General features: G+C 43.2%; 1 protein-coding gene across 1 annotated transcript in view; it reads right to left on the bottom strand.

The window, feature by feature from the left end:
• The window catches only part of OBI1 (ORC ubiquitin ligase 1), a 41,668-nt gene extending 23,159 nt beyond the window's left edge, over nucleotides 1-18,509 (bottom strand). Inside the window, exons 1-3 of the mRNA XM_056109659.1 lie at nucleotides 18,369-18,509; nucleotides 3,367-3,502; nucleotides 1,201-1,292 (exon numbers count right to left, since the gene is read on the bottom strand). Coding sequence (XP_055965634.1) covers nucleotides 1,201-1,292; nucleotides 3,367-3,502; nucleotides 18,369-18,440 — 300 coding nt within the window. The 5' untranslated portion in view covers nucleotides 18,441-18,509. The remainder of the gene's footprint in view (nucleotides 1-1,200; nucleotides 1,293-3,366; nucleotides 3,503-18,368) is intronic.
• Nucleotides 18,510-18,778: the final 269 nt, after the last annotated feature.

The raw sequence follows: 18,778 nt of genomic DNA, 5'->3' as shown, positions 1-18,778 counted from the left end.
AAAAGGGAAAACATATGTAAACACATGGCGACTCATTTATTAATGTTCCACTTTATTTCAAAAAAATTATTTGAGGTATTCTAGTTTCTGTCAATGAATTCAACTTAAATACATTTTATATCAAAATTTAGTCAACATAAAATGTGCACTTGGGTTTAATATATATTCCATTGGAATAAGTTAATTTGGGAAAACTCCATCACCATACCAAAATCACTTTAAGAGAAAGAAAAACAATATATGATCTCTCATTCGTATGTAGAATATTAAAAAGCTGGATCTGGGCAGAGAATTACACAATGGTTAGTTACCAGTGTGGACAGGTAAGACAAATGGAAAGATGGGTTAAAGGTTAAAAAGTTGTGATGAGGGCTGGAGCAATAGCACAGCGGGTAGGGCGTTTGCCTTGCACGCTGAAGACCCGGGTTCAATTCCCAGCATCCCATATGGTCCCCCAAGCACTGCCAGGAGTGATTCCTGAGTGCAGAGCCAGGAGTAAGCCCTGAGCATCGGCTGGGTATGACCCAAAAAGGAAAAAAAAAAAAGTTGTGATGAGACAGGATGAGTAAGTCCCACTGGAAACTTGCTATGACAGTAATTTCAGGTACTTTCAATCCACCTACATAGCCGCAGATTAACTCTTCGAGGACACCAACCACACCCAGGCATTCTTTTCTTATATGTGAACATCACGTTCATAAAGACTTTTATTCAAAATATTTTATATGCAAACAATGTTTTAGAAAATAGAGTATTTCACACTATAATCTCTATCCCAGTAGTGGACAAAGGAATACTTATATCACCAAAAATATTCAGGCCTGTAATTATTAGCACATTTAGGGGCAGAAACAAAAGTGAAACAATGGTCATAATCATTGACTACCAGAGCACTCACAGTCTGATGTCAGACCCAGTATCACAAGAGTGCTTTCCTTTATCACAAAGGCTTGAGGGAGGAATACTCACAAACCATCATAGCTGTTGAAGACAAATTTCAAATTAAAAAAAGAAGATACCCTTCCATCTGTTCCTTTCTTCTATTTGAAATAGGAAAGGGGGAGAAGGTATTTTTTAAATTGGAAATTAAGAATTTTTTTAGTGGATAATTAAATAATAATTAAATAAGCCCAAGGCCCGAGTTTGGCTGTACTTTGAGTTAAATACTATCCTCATGTAAAATTTCACTTGTTTTTTTACCTCATATTCTTTGTGGAGCAGTTCAAGTCTAGTTTTCCGAAGGTGTTTCCTGACTGTATGGCTGAGCATAGGTTCACTTTCACTTGTTCCTCCTACAAAAAAACAAACAACAAAACAAAACAGCTTTCAATCTAATGTGGGTAAAATGAAAATGAAAATAAACCCTTTTCTTCTTGTTCACCATATTCCTACTGTTTAACTTCTAGTTTTTCTGTCTTGTACATTGGGGCTTAGCCTCTAGGCCTTTTCTATTATCTCAATCCAGAGGGGAGAGAAAAAAAATTAAATAATGCCACACAAAATACCTGGAGCAAAGTCATATATTTGCTTACCTATGTCTCTTATAGCAAACTAAAATTCCAAATACTAGACAACTGGTTAAAAAAGGATAAAATTTAGTGATTTTATTTATATCAATTCAAAAATTTCATAAATATTTCATAAAATTATCATGTCATATACTGGACATATGCCATACAATTATCAAATAATCTATATGATGCTTAGTATTATATACAAATATGTAGTCCTATAACCTGGGTATTCATTCAAACATACTTGGTTATTGTAATACAACTGAAAAGATTAATTTGTCTTTTCATTCTAAAAACCCAACTTCCAGTGTTTTGCGAGTCATAGCATTCACTGTATTTCATAATGACTCATTATAGATAACCTCTACACAAATTCTTCCTGAGAGCTCTCCACTTATGCTGGGGTCATCCCCTTGCACTTTTTAGTATCATGATACCGAAGGCATTTCATAGATTATTTTTTCCAGTATGTTCTATCCAAATACAAAGATGAGTAAATTATTTCTCTTGAGGGAATTTATGTATTTCACTTAAGTATAAATAAGCGAAGGCCAGAAAGGGAAGTGAAGTTGAGAGGAAATAAACATTAAAATTATTTTAGTCATCAAGTCCACGTCCTATTATAAAAGACGAATCCTGGGTGAAGTTCAGGGCAGGTAAATGTAAGCGGCAAAGAGCTCCCCACTGCTGCGTGGCACACAGCAGATGCAAACTCACTCTGGCTCCAGCCAGGGGCCCAATACAGAAACCTGGGCACCATCAGATTCCTTCTTAATTCAGAAGTTCCCCTACTTCCTAATTCGTTCTTTCCATTTCTATTGTAAAAATTTTATTTAAGTCCATTTTTCCTAAATTGGGATCACAATGATTCCCAAAGTTGTCTGAACGGGTTTTTTTTTCTTTTTTTAAATATATATCATGAATATAGGATCCCTTTCAGGTTTACTCAAAGCAAAACCCAAAACCTTAAAATTTAAACGTTTACTATAACTTTTTTACTAAAGTGTGTATTATACAGGTGCAGCATAAAAACAAGGCTCTAAAAACTCATCAAACGTCTTAACTTCTCAAGGATCCTCCAATTCAAGATTTTCCCTCCTCAACATGAATGTGGCACATAATGTTCTTTTTAAACCTTTAATCCACACTGTTAATTCTCCCTCACCTAGGCATGAACCTCCTGTCTACTCTAGTCTGATGCTATCTCTCCTCTACTGTTCAACTTACATATCGACAGCCTTGAACTACCTTGTTCAAAAACTGCCCACTTCACCTTTCTCAACCACAGAATAAGTCCCCGATAAGAGCTGTCACTCAAGAGTCTCTAAAGTCTCAGTCTTATTTCAATAGCCCTAATTAAACTACAGATCCTCTCCAAAGCCATGCTTTGAGTTTTTCCATTTCCAAACTTTAGTCTGACTCTTTTCTCTTCATGAGCTACTACTGCCACCCTTCCCTCCTCCAATCTTCAATAACTGAAGTGTCCTTAATCTTCATTTTAAAGGCCAGTGACTTAATGAAGCCATTTTCCATGTTCCTAGCTGATCTTCTCTGGCCAAACTCTCTGGTCCCTTTCTCTTTTGGCCATTAACATCTGTTACTCTAAACCAGTAATATGCTGGTCCACATGCACAGCCTCTAACAAAAACAAATTCCCTGAGACTAAAATTTCTAAGTATCTATCATATTGCCCATGATCTCCAGTTGCTTCACTTACAGATTAAACAAATTAGAAACTCAACCAACATAATAGCAAAATCACATCAGTGAAATGTGCCTATTACACTCTTCTCTACATTATTCTGAGACCGATCTGAGCTTATTTCTATGTGTATATAATATAGGCCCTTACCGATAATTTCTTTGCAAGGATTTTCAGGAGTGATGGGAACTCTGCAAGCTGGACATTGGCTATTATTTTTCAACCACAAATCGATGCAAATCGAACAAAATACATGGTTGTTGATGCATATGACAGGCTGACGTACCTTAAAAAGAAAATCATTGCTTTTAATACACAGCTAGTTACAACCAGATCCCCAATATGGTGTAGTTTAGAGGAAACAAACTGCTTACTATTGTACAGAAAAGAGGGAATATCTAAAACATAAATAAGCTGTTGCTTCCAAAATCATTGTACTTACACATAACAGAGATAATGGCTACCTAGTCACAGAGACAGACACTTTTTTAAAAAATGGTTTTATTTGTTCTAAATCACACGCATGGCAAAAAAGAAAATGCTTTTAATTCTACTGAAGTTAGAACAATTTTTTAATTTTCATCATCGTAAAATTAGGAATTTGCTTTCTTGTTTTGGGGCCACACCTGTCGGTACTCTAGGCTTCTAGCTCTACACTCAGGGATCACTCCTGGTGAGGTTCAGGGATCACATGGGATGCTGGAAATTTAGGATGTATCAGCTCCATGCAAGGCAAGCATCCTGCCCACCCTCCTATCTCTCTGGCCCCACCTTTAAAGATCCTTTAGTTTATACTTACTCATCTGTTGTTAGACCTTTTTCACTGCAAATTCCTGCTTCTAGTCCATGTGGACTGTTTACTCATCTGTTGTTAGAAACCTCTTCTCAATTTATTCTACCAGATTACAGACAGCAACAATTAAGCATGGGCATTTACTAGAAATTCCCCAACCGAAAGAGCCACAAAAGTTAAAAGTCTTCGAAGGCATTAGCACCACCATTAAATGATTTACAACAGAAAGAGCAAACAATACCGAAAGAAATAATTGTTACACATCAAATAAACAATATTTGAGTCTACTTAAACACATACAAATAGTATTATATTTCCAGTCATGTTTTATAAAGGGTTTTCATATGCATTCTCTTCTCTTTTTCTTCTAATAACCCTTAGTGGTAACAAGAGCAAATACAATTCACAAATCAGTAAACTAGGCATGAAGAAAAAAGGTAGAATACTCAGGATTAAGTGGATTTTGACAGTGTACAATAGTTTTATCAGGAGGGAAAAAAAGAGGAGTTTCTTTAATTTTCTACATGACATTTATATGTTAGAATATTTACGGTCTAATTCCTGTTAGAATGAATGGCTCTTAAGAGCAAAAAGAACTTACTTCCTCTTACTCATTTAAAAAATTTGAAATTTAAGAGCCATAACCAACAAAATTACTGATAGCTGAATTTTAAATTCAACATGTAATGTACTAGCGGGTCGGAGCGATAGCATAGCGGGTAGGGCATTTGCCTTGCATGCGGCCAATCAGGGTTCGATTCCTCCGCCCCTCTTGGAGAGCCTGGCAAGCTACTGAGATTATTCTGCCCGCCTGGCAAAGCCTGGCAAGCTACCCGTGACGTATTGGATATGCCAAACACACTAACAAGTCTTACAATGGAGACATTACTGGTGCCTGCTTGAGAAAATCGAGGACAGTGCTACAGTGCTAATGTACTAGCACCAATTCCTCTACCAGCATCAACTTCCCTCCCTAGCCTGATATCTTGACAAGTACATTTTAAAGTTTGGGGGCTGTAGTTTGGAATCTTATACTTTTCAGCTTCCTCTTATTCTTAAAGAACAAAAATATTATGATATAACTGCAATAGGATTGGATTTAAATGTTTTAAAATTTTGGTGGGGTATGGCTCCCCAGAAGTGTTCACGGCCCAAGGGATACTCTTGGCTTTATCTGGCTTCCTGACATAGGCCTGAGAGTTTGGTGCTCAGGCCCTGAATGTGGTACCATATGATGTCAGGGATCAAATTTAGGGCCCTCATATGTAAGGTATATGTTCCATCCTTTTAGACAATCTCCCTAGCCCCTCTCATTCCATCTTAATCCCCAGTGCCTAGAAGACAGAGGAATAGTACTTAACAAAGGTTTGCCAAACGAATTAATTGCTATTATGACAGTGCTTAGCATTCAATTACAGGGAACTTGCCAGAGGGAATAATGACTATTATTCTTCAAAAAGCACAAATTTAACAATAAAAAGAACCAAAACACTGTAGCACTTAGGCTTTCTTTCACTTGCTTCACATGTTACTTTTGCTATTAAACTGATAACACTTGATAACCCTTTTCAGTATTTTTTTGTTCTAGCAACAACAGTGTCAGTGTTGAGCCCTACTCTGAGGACAAGCAGAGGAGTCGAGGACTGAAAAGAGAACCACCACAAACTGTTTCTTCTGAGTGGAGTTCCAGGTTTATGCCTCAGAGTGACATTCTGAGTATTTATTAATTGGAAACAGATCTCTCTGCAAAGGAAAAAAAATCACAGATGTATGATGGTTCAGAAAGACAAGTAATGATTTAAATCTCACTGCAAAGAGTGCTTGTGTGTCAGTCTAGCTTTCCAAACATTTAGATGTTCCCAGGATTATGAATGCTCACATAAGAAGACTAACCAGAGAAGATAATTCTGCATGACTTAATCTTCCTCTTGGACGAATCAACTGTCATTTGTTTGGTTCAAATGAATTCATAGGACTGAGATTCATTAGAACCAAGAAGGAGATCATCTCAAACTCTGCTTCCAAAGTGTGCCTACTGAAAACACAGAGTGCATGCGAATTTGAGAGGTAGTCATCACATCTCCCAGAATGCTACACACGCCCGAACAATCTTTCCAGGTTCCATTTTTACCCTAAATTCATGTGATTTAGGAATCAATAGCACAGCAGGTAGGGCATTTGCCTGACATGGGTTCGATTCCTCCGCCCCTCTTGGAGAGCCCACCAAGCTATCAAGAGTATTACGTTCCCATGGCAGAGCCTGGCAAGCTGCCCATGGCATATTCAATATGCCAAAAACAGTAACAACAAGTCTCACAATGGAGACATTACTGGTGCCCACTTAATCACTTTCCGTTAGTCGTCAATTTGCTCAAGCGGGCACCAGTAACGTCTCCATTTGTCCCTGTCGCTTGCTAGTGTAGCCCAATGGCATCTGTTCGCTCCGGGAACATGAAGAGCCTCAAACCGATCATTCACGATCTTGACGAAGAAGTCTGACCATCTGGTAGGTGGGCGGCCACGCGGTCTTTTGACATCCTGTGGAATCCAGTCGGTAACAGCTCTAGTCCAGCGGCCGTCTTTAAATCTCATTACGTGACCAGCCCATCTGATTTTCGACACCTTGGCAAATGAGACAGCGTCCGATTCTTGATCGTCGACGGATGTCAGAACTCTGGATTCTTTCTCTCATTTGAGTGAAATGAGATTCTTTCTCTCATTTGAGTGAAACATGATATTCTAACATATAAATGAACGAAGGGATGCCGGTGCTACAGTGCTACAATAACATTTGTATATTTTTTATTTCGTTTTTAAATGATGAACTATTTTAAGACAAAAAATGATATCTCTGGGGGCTGGAGCAATAGCACAGCGGGTAGGGCGTTTGCCTTGCACGCAGCCAACATGGCCAACCCGGGTTCGATTCCCAGCACCCCATATGGTCCCCCAAGCACTGCCAGGAGTAATTCCTGAGTGCATGAGCCAGGAGTAACCCCTGAGCATCGCTGGGTGTGACCCAAAAAAAAAAAAAGATATCTCTGAGGCAGGAGCAATAGTACAGCAGGTATGGCATTTGCCTTGCAAGTGGCTGACCTGGGTCGAACCTCAGCATCCCATATGGGTCCCCAAGCACTGTCAGGAGTAATTCCTGAGTGCAAAGCCAGGAATAATCTCTGAACATCACTGGGTGTGACCCCCCCCAAAAAAAACACAACCACTAAGTACCTGGAAGATATTGCTGTATCAACCCGATAGCCTGCCCCAGACCACACGCACACACTCATGCAGCACTCCCCAAAGTACAGGTACCAGAAAATGAAGCTTGGCTATAAAGTTGCATTTCCGTAGACTTCTGGAGCAACTACTGAATTTCTTTTCTTTAAATTACAAACTAATCTAAATATGGAAGAAAGTCAATAGCATAAAACAATGCATATAATTAAAGGGAATTTAAAATGCTCTCCCACCAATGACTTTCCTCTTTAGAAGCACACTAAAGGCAATCAGGATTTTGTGTCTTTGCTTCCAAAACAATACAACATGTCCCCAATCTGAAAATGTTCTGAACAACCTAGGGGTTGACTCTATCATTTACTAAGGTGAGAAAGACAAGATTGTACACGCTGTAGAAGTCTCTTCTTTGAAGTAGAAAAACATGGTAAGGCAGGGGCTGAGAATCACTAACAAGAAGATGTGGCATAAATCCATGGGACAGTTGATCCCAGAGCAATTGGAGACAAGACACAACAGCAGAAAGAGAAAGAGAAGCAGCAACTAGCAAAAGAAAGCGGAAAGGAGGGGTCTGTGCTGGGGGCACAAAAAAAGCAGAGTCTCAGAGGCTAAGAGAAGAAAATTTGTTAAGAGTGGACAGCAGCCAAATATAGGTGAGTCATCAGTTGCCACATACTGATGACAGATGTGGGCGTGGGCACAGAACTGATTGGGATTTAACTACATGTCAGTCACTGTGCTCTTATTGACAATCACACGCTCAGTAAATGGCAGGGGTGCAAACTGGGTAGGAGTTGAGACAAAAGTGAAAATAAGAAGGTAAGAGAACAAAGATAATTTGTACATGTTTTAATATTTAAAAAAAGGTTTAAAAATGAGGGGCCCTGGGTTGGAGCGACAGTACCGTGGGCATCATACTTGTCTTACACATGACTTATGTGAGTAGATCTCAGGGATTGCATACGATCCCCCCCCCCCACACACACACACACACACACACACTGCCAGGAGTAATTCCTGAGTGCAAAGCCAGGAGTAACCCTTAAACACTGCCGGGTATGATCCACAAACCTAAAAAAAGAAGAGAGGATCCTGGAAGCAATGTCAAATGGAAATGAAACTATATTAATGGGAACAGTTTATTAATATATAAAGGGGATATTAAAGATGAAAGCAGGGAGGGGGTTATAGTGAAGAGAGCAAAGCTCCTAATAAGTCAAGAGAGGAATGAGATACAAAGCCTGAGGGGGGAGGTATCAGAATGAGGTTCTGTCTTCCAAACTAACAACAACAACAAAAGCAGGGGCAGGGTGTGGGGGAAGACTGAGGCTATGGAAACCAGTACAAAGGGTTGGGAGGCCTGTCCATGAACGCACAGAAGAGGGAACTCATGTCTCAATGGATGCAGCTGCTTATGTTTTGACATTACACATGAAGCAAGATTATCAGCTGAAAGTGAGAAACGGGAGGATTATTAGTTTGAGAGAGAGGGCACTAACGCAGCTGTTCTGAAAAGTGAGAAAGTAAATTTACTAGTGACATGTGGCAGGGCTGCCAACCTGGGTTGAGTTCCTATTTGAGGTCTGTGGTTTTGACTGGAAAGACCAATTAACCAAGGTGTGCATATATTTTACCAATATTTAGCTGCTTGAGTTCGAGCAGGAAGCAGATGAGTAGCTGAGTTTCCCCAGAACCTGGGATTTTTCCAGTGAGAGAGAAAAGGGAGATAATAAATTATGATGGCTAGTAAGGAAAACAAATGCAGAAATGGGCAATGATGATGACAGCTAAAAGTGACAGTCAAAGAATGAGAAAAGAATAAAGAGAAGTAATGGTGGAGAGAAGGCATAATGGGAAGAGGGTCAGAGGATAAGATGTTGAGGGTGATAATCCTGGAGATGGCTTGGCTGGTGGGCCATCTTATCTGACCAAAGAAAAGTTCTGTGTTCTGGCATTCTTCTATCTCATAGGGTGTTAATGTTTCTACACAGAAAATTCCTTGTCAAATCCTCTGTAACTAGAACTCAGTAATTGGCACTATTTAGGCTTTAGAAGACAAACCGAGGGCCAACCTGGGCTCTGCTACCTGATAAGCCTGTTAACCTTGGGGGAAGTTGTCTAGCTAGGATGGGCATCAGTTTCAGCCTCAGAAAATGATACTTGAGCCACCATAGTACACTCTTCATTCAGATGTTAAAGTTTAAGATTTAATAATGTTATAATGTTACTACAGAGACTTCCACACAACAATCCTGGGAAACATACACACACAAAATAACAATGTTCTTATTATCTACAAGGAGCAGTAAACTCAATATACAGATTTTACACACACACACACACACACACTGGCAGCTCTCAACCATTACATGTCCAGCAGCAAACTCAATATACAGATTTTACACACACACACACACACACACACACACACACACACACACACACACACACTACAGCTCTCAACCATTACATGTCCAAAACCAAATCTGGCTCCTTTACACACACTCTTCCCCCAGCACTCCTTTCTTAGAAAACTCAGCAATCTCTGACTCACCCTTTTACTTAACCTCATCACTCAATCTGTCACTAAGAGGTTACAGATTTTCAGATGCTCCAGTATTTTATGTACCATCAAGAAAAAAAAAGGGAACCAAATGTAACTGTAAGATGCTCCTATTTAGAAGATACCACCATGTGTTGTGAAGAAGAGCACATTGCATGCCCACTGAAATATGGTCAATCTGCCTCCAAATGTTCTTTTACCTATCATCCCATCTTTGCTTCTCTAGCTTCACCTCCATAATGAGCTCAGGTTCTTATTTTCTTTTTTTTAAAAAAACTAATGTAGTGCAATGACCTCCTCCCAAGCTTCTGTCTCCTGAGATGCCAAAAACACCTTGTGAAAATGTGAATCTGCAGCATTCACTGCTCTCCCACAGAACAGCAAAAGTTTGTTCGCTGTTCAGTTTTAAGTACATCACATTCAAAGAACACTGCAATCTGGTTCTTAGTCATTCTCCTGAACTGTCACTTCAGCATTTGACACCATATTCACTTTAACAACAAAGACCTACTTGATGTTCACTGAAGCGGGGCTCTCATTTCTGGCCTCTCAGGCTTTCCTGATGAAAATAAAATCCTACTGATAAGATAGTTATTGAGGGTGGGGGAGGGTTGGGCCACAAATAGTGGTGCTTGAGGGTTCCTCCTGGCATTGTGTTCAGGGATCACGCTGGAGGATCCTCCCAGCAGTGCTCAGGCGAGCCTGTGGTACCTCTAATCCTTTTAGAATCAACTAGTATGATATTCATAAATTGAATATTGACCTTTTGTTGCACTGTATTATAATCTTCTATTTCCCATCTAGACTTTAAGATTCCTGAGGTCAAGTGTAGTGTCTTCTTCACATTTGCATCCATCTATAGCCCTAATACAATGCCTTGAACATGCTCAGACTAATGAAAGTGATTTTATTATGTTTTGTTTTGGGGCTACTCTTGGCAGCACTTGGAAGACCATATGGATGCCAAACCTGTGTTGGCTGCAGGAAAGGCAAGCATCCTACCTGCTGCACTATCTCTCCAGCCCCTGAAAGTAATTTCTGATGTGCCAAAATGAAAGGCTAAGATAATACATCCAAAAACATCTCAAGCAGAAAAACTTTAGCTACCACCACCAAACTCCAAATAGCAAAAGTTCAGCCTTTCCATTTAGTCTACCCAAATTAGACTAAATCCAAAGAAACAACCATGGGCAGGTCACTCCGCTCTGACAGCTAAGAGTCACTGGCAATGTCACTCATTCATAGACTTCTTTGCACTGTCAATGTCTGCCATTGCCATATTGTCATCACTTTCACTTTGTTGGATTTTTCAGTTTACTATACCTTTGGCCCAAATACTTTTCAAACAATGATCTCAAGATTTGCTCGAGCGGGCCCAGTAACGTCTCCATTGGAGACTTTGTTGTTACTGTGTCTGGCATATCAAATACTCTCGGTAGCTTGCCGGGCTCTCCGAGAGGGGCGGAGGAATCGAACTCGGGTCGGCCATGTTGGCCGCTTGTAAGGCGAACGACCTACCCGCTGTGCTAGAAGTGCAGTTTAGGGGCAGAGAAGCATATAAATTAAAGATAATTCTGAAAACAAGTTACTTATTTGACAATGATATACAAGAGCAAAATACAAAGGCTCTTGCCCTCCCTCCAGTCTTGAACATCCCCATCTTTCTCAGTCTACTTTCTATTATATACACCACCCACCCCTGCAAGCACATGATTTTCTTTAACAAAGTTACTGTACCAAGAAATGAAAATGGCTACGATTTGCCTCTTAGTAGGCTTTGTATCCAGTTTACTTCAGGAAAAGATATGTGGCAACATAACAGTACTGGTAGGAAATGAAACAGCGCAACAGCAGCAAGGATGACATGTCAAATTCTAAACTCAACCGGAGAGTCAGCACACTGTCCAAGGGCAAATGGACCCCAATTTATCTAAGCTACTGTCCCCTCTTCAGAAAAAAATGGCTCAGCATGCCTGGGCAGTTCACCTTCTTTAGGCGAACAGAAGTGCCCCATAATTGCACCCAAGGCCATTACCACCCCTGCCCATCATTCTGGTGGTCCCCTTGGGGGGGGGCCCACTTTGGTAAGCACTGTCCTAGGGTCACATCACCATGACCTGGTGTGGAAGAGGAGGAGACGAAAAAGCAAGGTACAACGAGTGAGCTCTTTCACACAATAGTCTTAGGGGCAAAAAGGCTAATGCTACAGTGTATAATTGTACTAATGGAGTCCTTGATAGGAAGATGTTTCATTTTAAGACACTTACTCCCCTTTCCTTAAAAATGGCCTAAAAGTAACCTAAGAATAGTGGTAGAGGGTCTTGGGGGTAGCTTTAACATCAATATCATAAACATTAACACTGTTGTAATGGTCCATACAAAAAAGCCCAGAAACAGTGTAGGTCTGGCAGGGATGGGGGAAATGGGGGGGTGGGGGGAGAACTGCCAGCGGGACTGTTAGTTTCAGCCACTTTGGAAAATGTTTTGGAGATTTCTCAAAAACTTAATACCACTGTTGTCATTTAACCCTACAAGTCCATTCCTGGGCATCTGCCATTAAGACCACAAAAACAAGAATCCAAAAGAACATTTGCACACCTATGTTCAATACAGCACTTATAGTGGTCATGATCTAGAAACAACCCAAGTGACTAACAACAGATGAGTGGATTAGGAAAGTGTGGACTAAACGGACTAAACACACAATAGAATGCTACTCAGCTATGAGAAAGGATGAAATCCTGCAGAAGGCTACAACTTGGATGGGGCTGGAAAGAGTAACGCTAAGAGGAAAAGTCACCAGATGCTCACATCCTGTGTGGCGAATAAGCTATCAGAGCAAGAAATTAGACAACCATTGGTGGAAATAACCCTGAGTTATGGTGCTAGAGTTGGGACTGAAGGGGCCTTGGATCAATGAAGGAGGGATCCTGGTGGTGGGCACCAGGTAGCAGCACAAAACAATGATATACTACTACTAAAAAAATTTTTAGACAAAATAAAATGTATCAGGGAGGAGTCATGCCTCAAAGTGTCCTATCTCATCCTCCAACCACCTTCTTGGATTAGAACAAGTTTCTCAACTTTGGAACAACTGATTTATGGGGCAGCCAACTATTCAGTTGCAGGGGAGGGGGGCTGCAGCGGGGTCCTGTCCTATATGTTGTGGAACCTTCAGCTCTAACCCCTTCCCACTGAGATCTACCCATAGAGGCTAGCAACATCCCCTGGAAATGATAAGGAATCACTTCAGATACTGCCAATTTTTCTAGGAGTTGAAATTTATGGCCATCCCAGTGAGAAGCACTAGTCTGGTGTAGTCACACTAATCTTCCCAACAATCTAATAGGTTGGGAGTATCAAATTCATTTTTAGTTGAGTCAACAGAGACTCAAGGAAACAATGATGTAGGATGTAAGTTGAGAGCCCTTTCAATTAAGAAATAGTTTTTTTCCTTCTTGGTGCAAGGTTAGTAACTCAATCTTGGGGAATAAGAAAGAACAGACATTAGTGGCAGGACGCTGATCAGCAGAAGCTGCAGAACAGAGGTGATGGAGGTAACCGGAGGGAAAAGGCAAGCCAATGGTGTCAACTGGCTTGACAACAGAGTCAGCTCTTCTGTTGCTCTACCGGAGACAAGAGCATATTTTTGCTCAAATATTCTATTTTTTTTCTACCTGTGTCAAAACTTCATGAATTTTGCTAGTAAAGACCCACAAAGATGGCTGAAGTTTAGAAATAAATGACTACAGAATCGCAACCCCCATTCAGTGTTGGTAATCTGGAAACCTTTCACAGTTGAGTATCATTCCTGGAGAGTTCATGCTATACTTTGCCCATTCCTGCCTAGGTAAAAATAGAGATAGCATATCTCCTCTTCCCCACCTTCACCCCAGTTGGAATGCTTTAAAGATAAGCTGAGGGGCCGTATAGGAGGTAGGGTGTTTGCACTGCACAGGGCTATCTTGGGTTTGATCCCCAGCATCCCATATGATTCTCTGAGCAGCACCAGGAGCAATTCCTGAGTGCAGAGCCAGGTGTAACCACTGAGCTTTACTGGGTGTGACCCAAAATGCAAACAAAAATTATATATATATAATGACAAACTGAAATTTAGGGCTGGAGAAGTACAGACATTAAGGTACAGGCATTGCCTTGCATGCAGACAACCCTGGTTTGAACCTCAGATCAAACTGTGAAACTGATTATGGTCTCCTGGGAACTACCAGGAATGATCCCTGAGCACAGCTGGATGTCGCCCAAAAGCTGGAGAGGGTGGGGGGGGGGGGGTAACGTCAAAATTTGTGAAGCAAATATTTTAGCAGTCACACAGCAATTCTTAATTATTAAGAGCAATAGCAACACTTAGAACAGTTTTTTGTTGACAGGGGAAGTTTGGGCCCCACCTGACAGTGCACAGGGTTGTCTCTGGCAGTGCCCAGAGGACCATGTGATGTCAGGCAATGAACTTGGTCTCCTCTATTCAAATGTCTTGAGCCCTATCCCGCGCCTTTAAAAATTTTTTATTACACTACAATTCCTTCAAAGCACAATACTGTTATAAAGAGACAATACTGTAATAAAGTGACTGTATTTTTCAGACTACTTTCTCTCAGGAAAACAACTTGTATACCATATTTTGGAGTGGGGGATGGTTGGGGCCACACCCAGTGATGCTCAGGGGTTTCTGCTGGTTGTGCTCACAGGGGACCATATGCAGAGGATCAAACCCAGATCAACTGCATGCAGGTCAAGCATCTTACCTGCTGTACTATCTCCCCTTCTACCTCCTAAGTGTCTTTTTTTCAAAGGAAATTACTTGTGACAATTATATGCGAGGTCAGTTCTTAAATCCACTCTTGGGAACTGACCAGCAATCAGAACTCTAGCATGGGCTTGATGGAGATGGCTTGCTGTCCAATTAACAGTCCCCAATGATGCCGATTCATAAAGTTAGTCAAGAAAGAAAGATGGAACTCGATCTTAAAAGTTGCGGGGCCGGAGCGATAGTGCAGCAGGTGGTTATTTGCCTTGTACATGGCTGACCCAGGTTCAATCCCTGTACCTCACGTGGCTGAGTGCAGAGCTGGGAGGAATCTCTGAATCACTGTACCCCAGCAGTGGTCCAAAAATAAAAACAACCGCAAGTTGAATAAGCTAGCTCAGTTCTATCTTTTCAACACTTTTAATCAATCATATAGGTGGAAAAGGAAGAAAGTTCTTCCTGAGTGGATCCTTTCCTGCAGTTCACCTAGTAAGAAACAGTCCATCCTCTGACAGACACTCCTAGAGTCAGACAGCACAGACTATAAGGAAGCTTATTTCATTTCTGATTTCAGCCATAGCAAGCTCTCCTAGTGAAGCACAGACACGGCCAACTACAGAAGCGCATGCCACTACAATTTCGTTTCACAGCTTAAAGTCTAACTGAAGAGATAAATGCTTGGGATTATCTAGAGATAACAAGTCTGCAGCAATCTGATGGTAGTATTAAAATATCACTTAACAGATATCCTGAGCTTACATTTTTACATTGCTGCTTGCTGGTCCACTAGGCTAAGGCATGGGAAGTTGAAGGAAGAATAGGCAAGAAAATCCAATACACATCAATCACCTCACAGGATAGACAGCTAATTTCAGGCTCACACACAGCTTCTTAACCATATTGGCAAGGTTCCCAAACTCTAATTGGGCAGGAAAACAAAAATCTACCTTTAATACTAATGCTGGGAAAGAGGTGATCAATGTAAAATGTTTCAACTTTCCAAAGACAAAGCACTGTCCATTCTTTCCCTCCTTCTGAGCCTACCTACTTAACTGTAGGTCTCAGGAGTGACCAGAGGGGTTGGGTGGTAGGGAGGTGAAGGGATACTGGGGTATGCCTGACTCCCATCTCACTATCTCCAGTACTCCAAGGAAAGGGGGTAGCACAAGAGCATTGGATTTGTTCCACATACACAAAAAGCAACAGTGTTATGATTTCTTGTCTTGATACTATTACTTCTCCCTGAGAGAGAGAGAGAGAGATAAAGTTACTCTATAAGGTCATGTAACCAGATAAGGAGAAGAGCTAAAATTACAACCTACCCAATCTGAACATAGAATTCAGACCCTTAAGTACAATTTTCTATCTTCATAGAAGACTGGGGGGCGGAGGGGGTGCAGTTTATAAATAATTATCAGATTTAATTTGGGCTGGAGCAATAGCACAGAGGTAGGGCATTTGCCTTGCATGCAGCCAACATGGCCGACCAGAATTCGATTCCTCCACCCCTCTCCGAGAGCCCGGCAAGCTACCGAGAGTATCTCGCCCCTAAGGCAGAGCCTGGCAAGCTCCCCGTGAGGTATTCGATATGCCAGACACAGTAACAACAAAGTCTCCAATGGAGACGTTACTGGGCCCGCTGGAGCAAATCGATGATCAACGGGAGGGCCTTTACTTTTACTTACTTTTATCAGATTTAATTGTGGAATAAAGCTTACCAATGGGAGGGGGAGGGGGAAGAGGGGAGACACCCAAAGTGTTCCTTGTGAAAGTGCTCCAGTTAGTGTTTACTGGAAGAAAATCATCTACCAAAACACAGTAACACTGTAGCGATTCCATGCTTCAGTTTTCTTTTTCTAAAAAAAGAATCAGGTATGTATGTGTGTACGGGTGGGGGTGAGGGGAGGCACTGGACTCTCCTCTCACACAGATGAGAGGAATAAACAAATCACACAAGAGCACTGTTATCTACAAAATCATCACTGTCCTTAAATATCACTTTTAATCACTAAAAACATAGGTATAAGAAATGAAACAGAAAAGAGACACAGTTACAAAGGCCAGCATTGTAACTAACAGAAATAAGTTATAATGTGTACAAAAAAGACTGAGAGAAATGTTAAGCTTTTTTTTTCTAAATATCAGTCTGTACGCCTAAAGCTAGAAAAAAAAATCACTCAAAATTTAACACATAAATAAAATTGTGGGCACTTCAAGTCAGGCGAACAAATGCTCATTGCAGCCAAGAGAAACATCATATCCTTCCAGCCACTATGTAGGCAGTGATTGCAAAGGCCAAACCAGTTAGCTGCACGCTCTCCAAGAGACAGTCCTGGATCTCTCTACAGGGAAGGGACCAAGCTGAGGGCCCGGCTGCGATTTCTCTAGCCTATCACTCGGCACCGGTCCCAAGAGTTATCAGTGGTCCAGACAGAGCATGACTTCCCTCTGCTGCCAGAACGCATGGGGTTCACAGAGCATCCCCAAACACCTCAGCACCTGAGGCAGGTGATCACACAGGCCAGCGATCAACTGTTGGAGCCACTGCAGCCACGAAGTTTGTACTTTGCAATCTTAGGGGCTGTTGTTCCCATGTGTCCGGGATGTGTGTGGGAGGGTGTGGAGTAAACCCACACGGTACGTGTACACACACACACACGCCCTGTGTAGTTCTTACGTGTCCGGGATGTGTGTGGGTGGGGTGTAAACCCACACGGTCTACACACACACACACACACACACACACACGATGCACACACACACGATGTGTGTGGGTGGGTGGGTAGTAAACCCACACGGTGTACACACACACACGCCCTGTGTAGTTCTTACGTGTCCGGGATGTGTGTAGGTGGGGTGTAAACCCACACGGTCTACACACACACACACACACACACACACACACACACACACACGATGCACACACACACGATGTGTGTGGGTGGGTGGGTAGTAAACCCACACGGTATACACACACACACACACACACAAACCACATTCACTCCCTGGCCCCTTTGCATTTCACAACGGGGCGCGCGTGCAACGGGGGGTCAGAGGTAGGCAGGAAGGATCATCACCGCCTCCCCCCACCCCTCCACATCCCATTCTAAATCCCATTCCAGGTTGTGCGTCCAGGTCCAAACGCTGAACGGGATGGGGAGGGGGGAGGGGGGAAGGGGGTGAGGGGAGCGGGGTGCAAAAAAGAAAAAAACCCCAGCCTCGGGGCCGGTTTCAGAAAAAATAAACAAAATAAAATAAATCAAAGAAAAAGAGCTCGTGGCACGGACTCCCCGACCTGGCAGAGCCGTACGTAGGCCCGAGGCAGCACGCGGGCACGCGAGCTGGGTGGAGGGCAGCCGGGTGCCCGGTGGGAGTGTGTGTGTCGGGGGGGGGGGGGGGAGGAAGGGGGCGATGGGAAAAGGTGCGTGGACTCCCGGGGGGGGGCGTGGAGGGGGCGGCACACGGTGGGCGCGAGAGGCCGCGGCGGCTCCACCCGCTGACCAGGCCTCTGCGGACGCGGGCGGGAGCAGCCGCGCCGGCCCGGGCCGCCGTTCACTCACGCGGCCGGAGGACCAGCCCATTCATTCGGCTCCCGCCGGCCGCCGCCGCCGCCTGCCCGGAGCGCCAGGGACCGGCCGGCGGGGGCAGGGGCGGCGGCTTCTCCCCGCCACGGCCCCGGCGCCCACGCCCCAGCCTCCGCCACGCGCGCCCACTCCGCCCGCCCGCGCCGCCGCCGCTTCCCACCCGCGTGGGCCGGCTCGCGGCCCGCCCCCGCGCTCGCCCCCGCCGCCGTTTACCTTCCCCAAGCAAATGTGGCACGTGATGGGCAGCGTGAGGGACAAGGTAACGTTCTGCACGGTCTGAGCCATGGCAGCGTTCAGAAGCCCGCCAACACGGAAGTCCCGCCGCGAGCGCCGAGCCGCGCCGCCACTGGGGCCCCGCGCGAGGCCGGCTACGGCGGCCCGGCAGGGCCACACAACCCGCCGGAGCAGGGGGGGGGCGGGAAAGAAAAAAAAAAAAAGGCGAAAACGCGCTGGCTGCCGAAACACGCGGTCGCCCCAAGCCTTTTCACCCACGCTGCCTTCTTGCCTTCCTGCTTCTAGCAAACGTTCCGCGGCGCCGCCGGAGCTCCGGCGCGCCTGGGAAGGGGAAAGAAGCAGGCGGTTGATTATATAGGAATTGTGGAGGAAATGTGCAAGACATGTGC

Source organism: Sorex fumeus, unplaced genomic scaffold (genome assembly GCF_029834395.1).
Source record: "Sorex fumeus unplaced genomic scaffold, SorFum_2.1 ptg000008l, whole genome shotgun sequence".
NCBI classification, from domain to species: Eukaryota; Metazoa; Chordata; class Mammalia; order Eulipotyphla; family Soricidae; genus Sorex; species Sorex fumeus.
The sequence above is the reverse complement of the archived record's forward strand: the minus strand, read 5'-3'. Positions and strand labels throughout refer to the sequence as shown.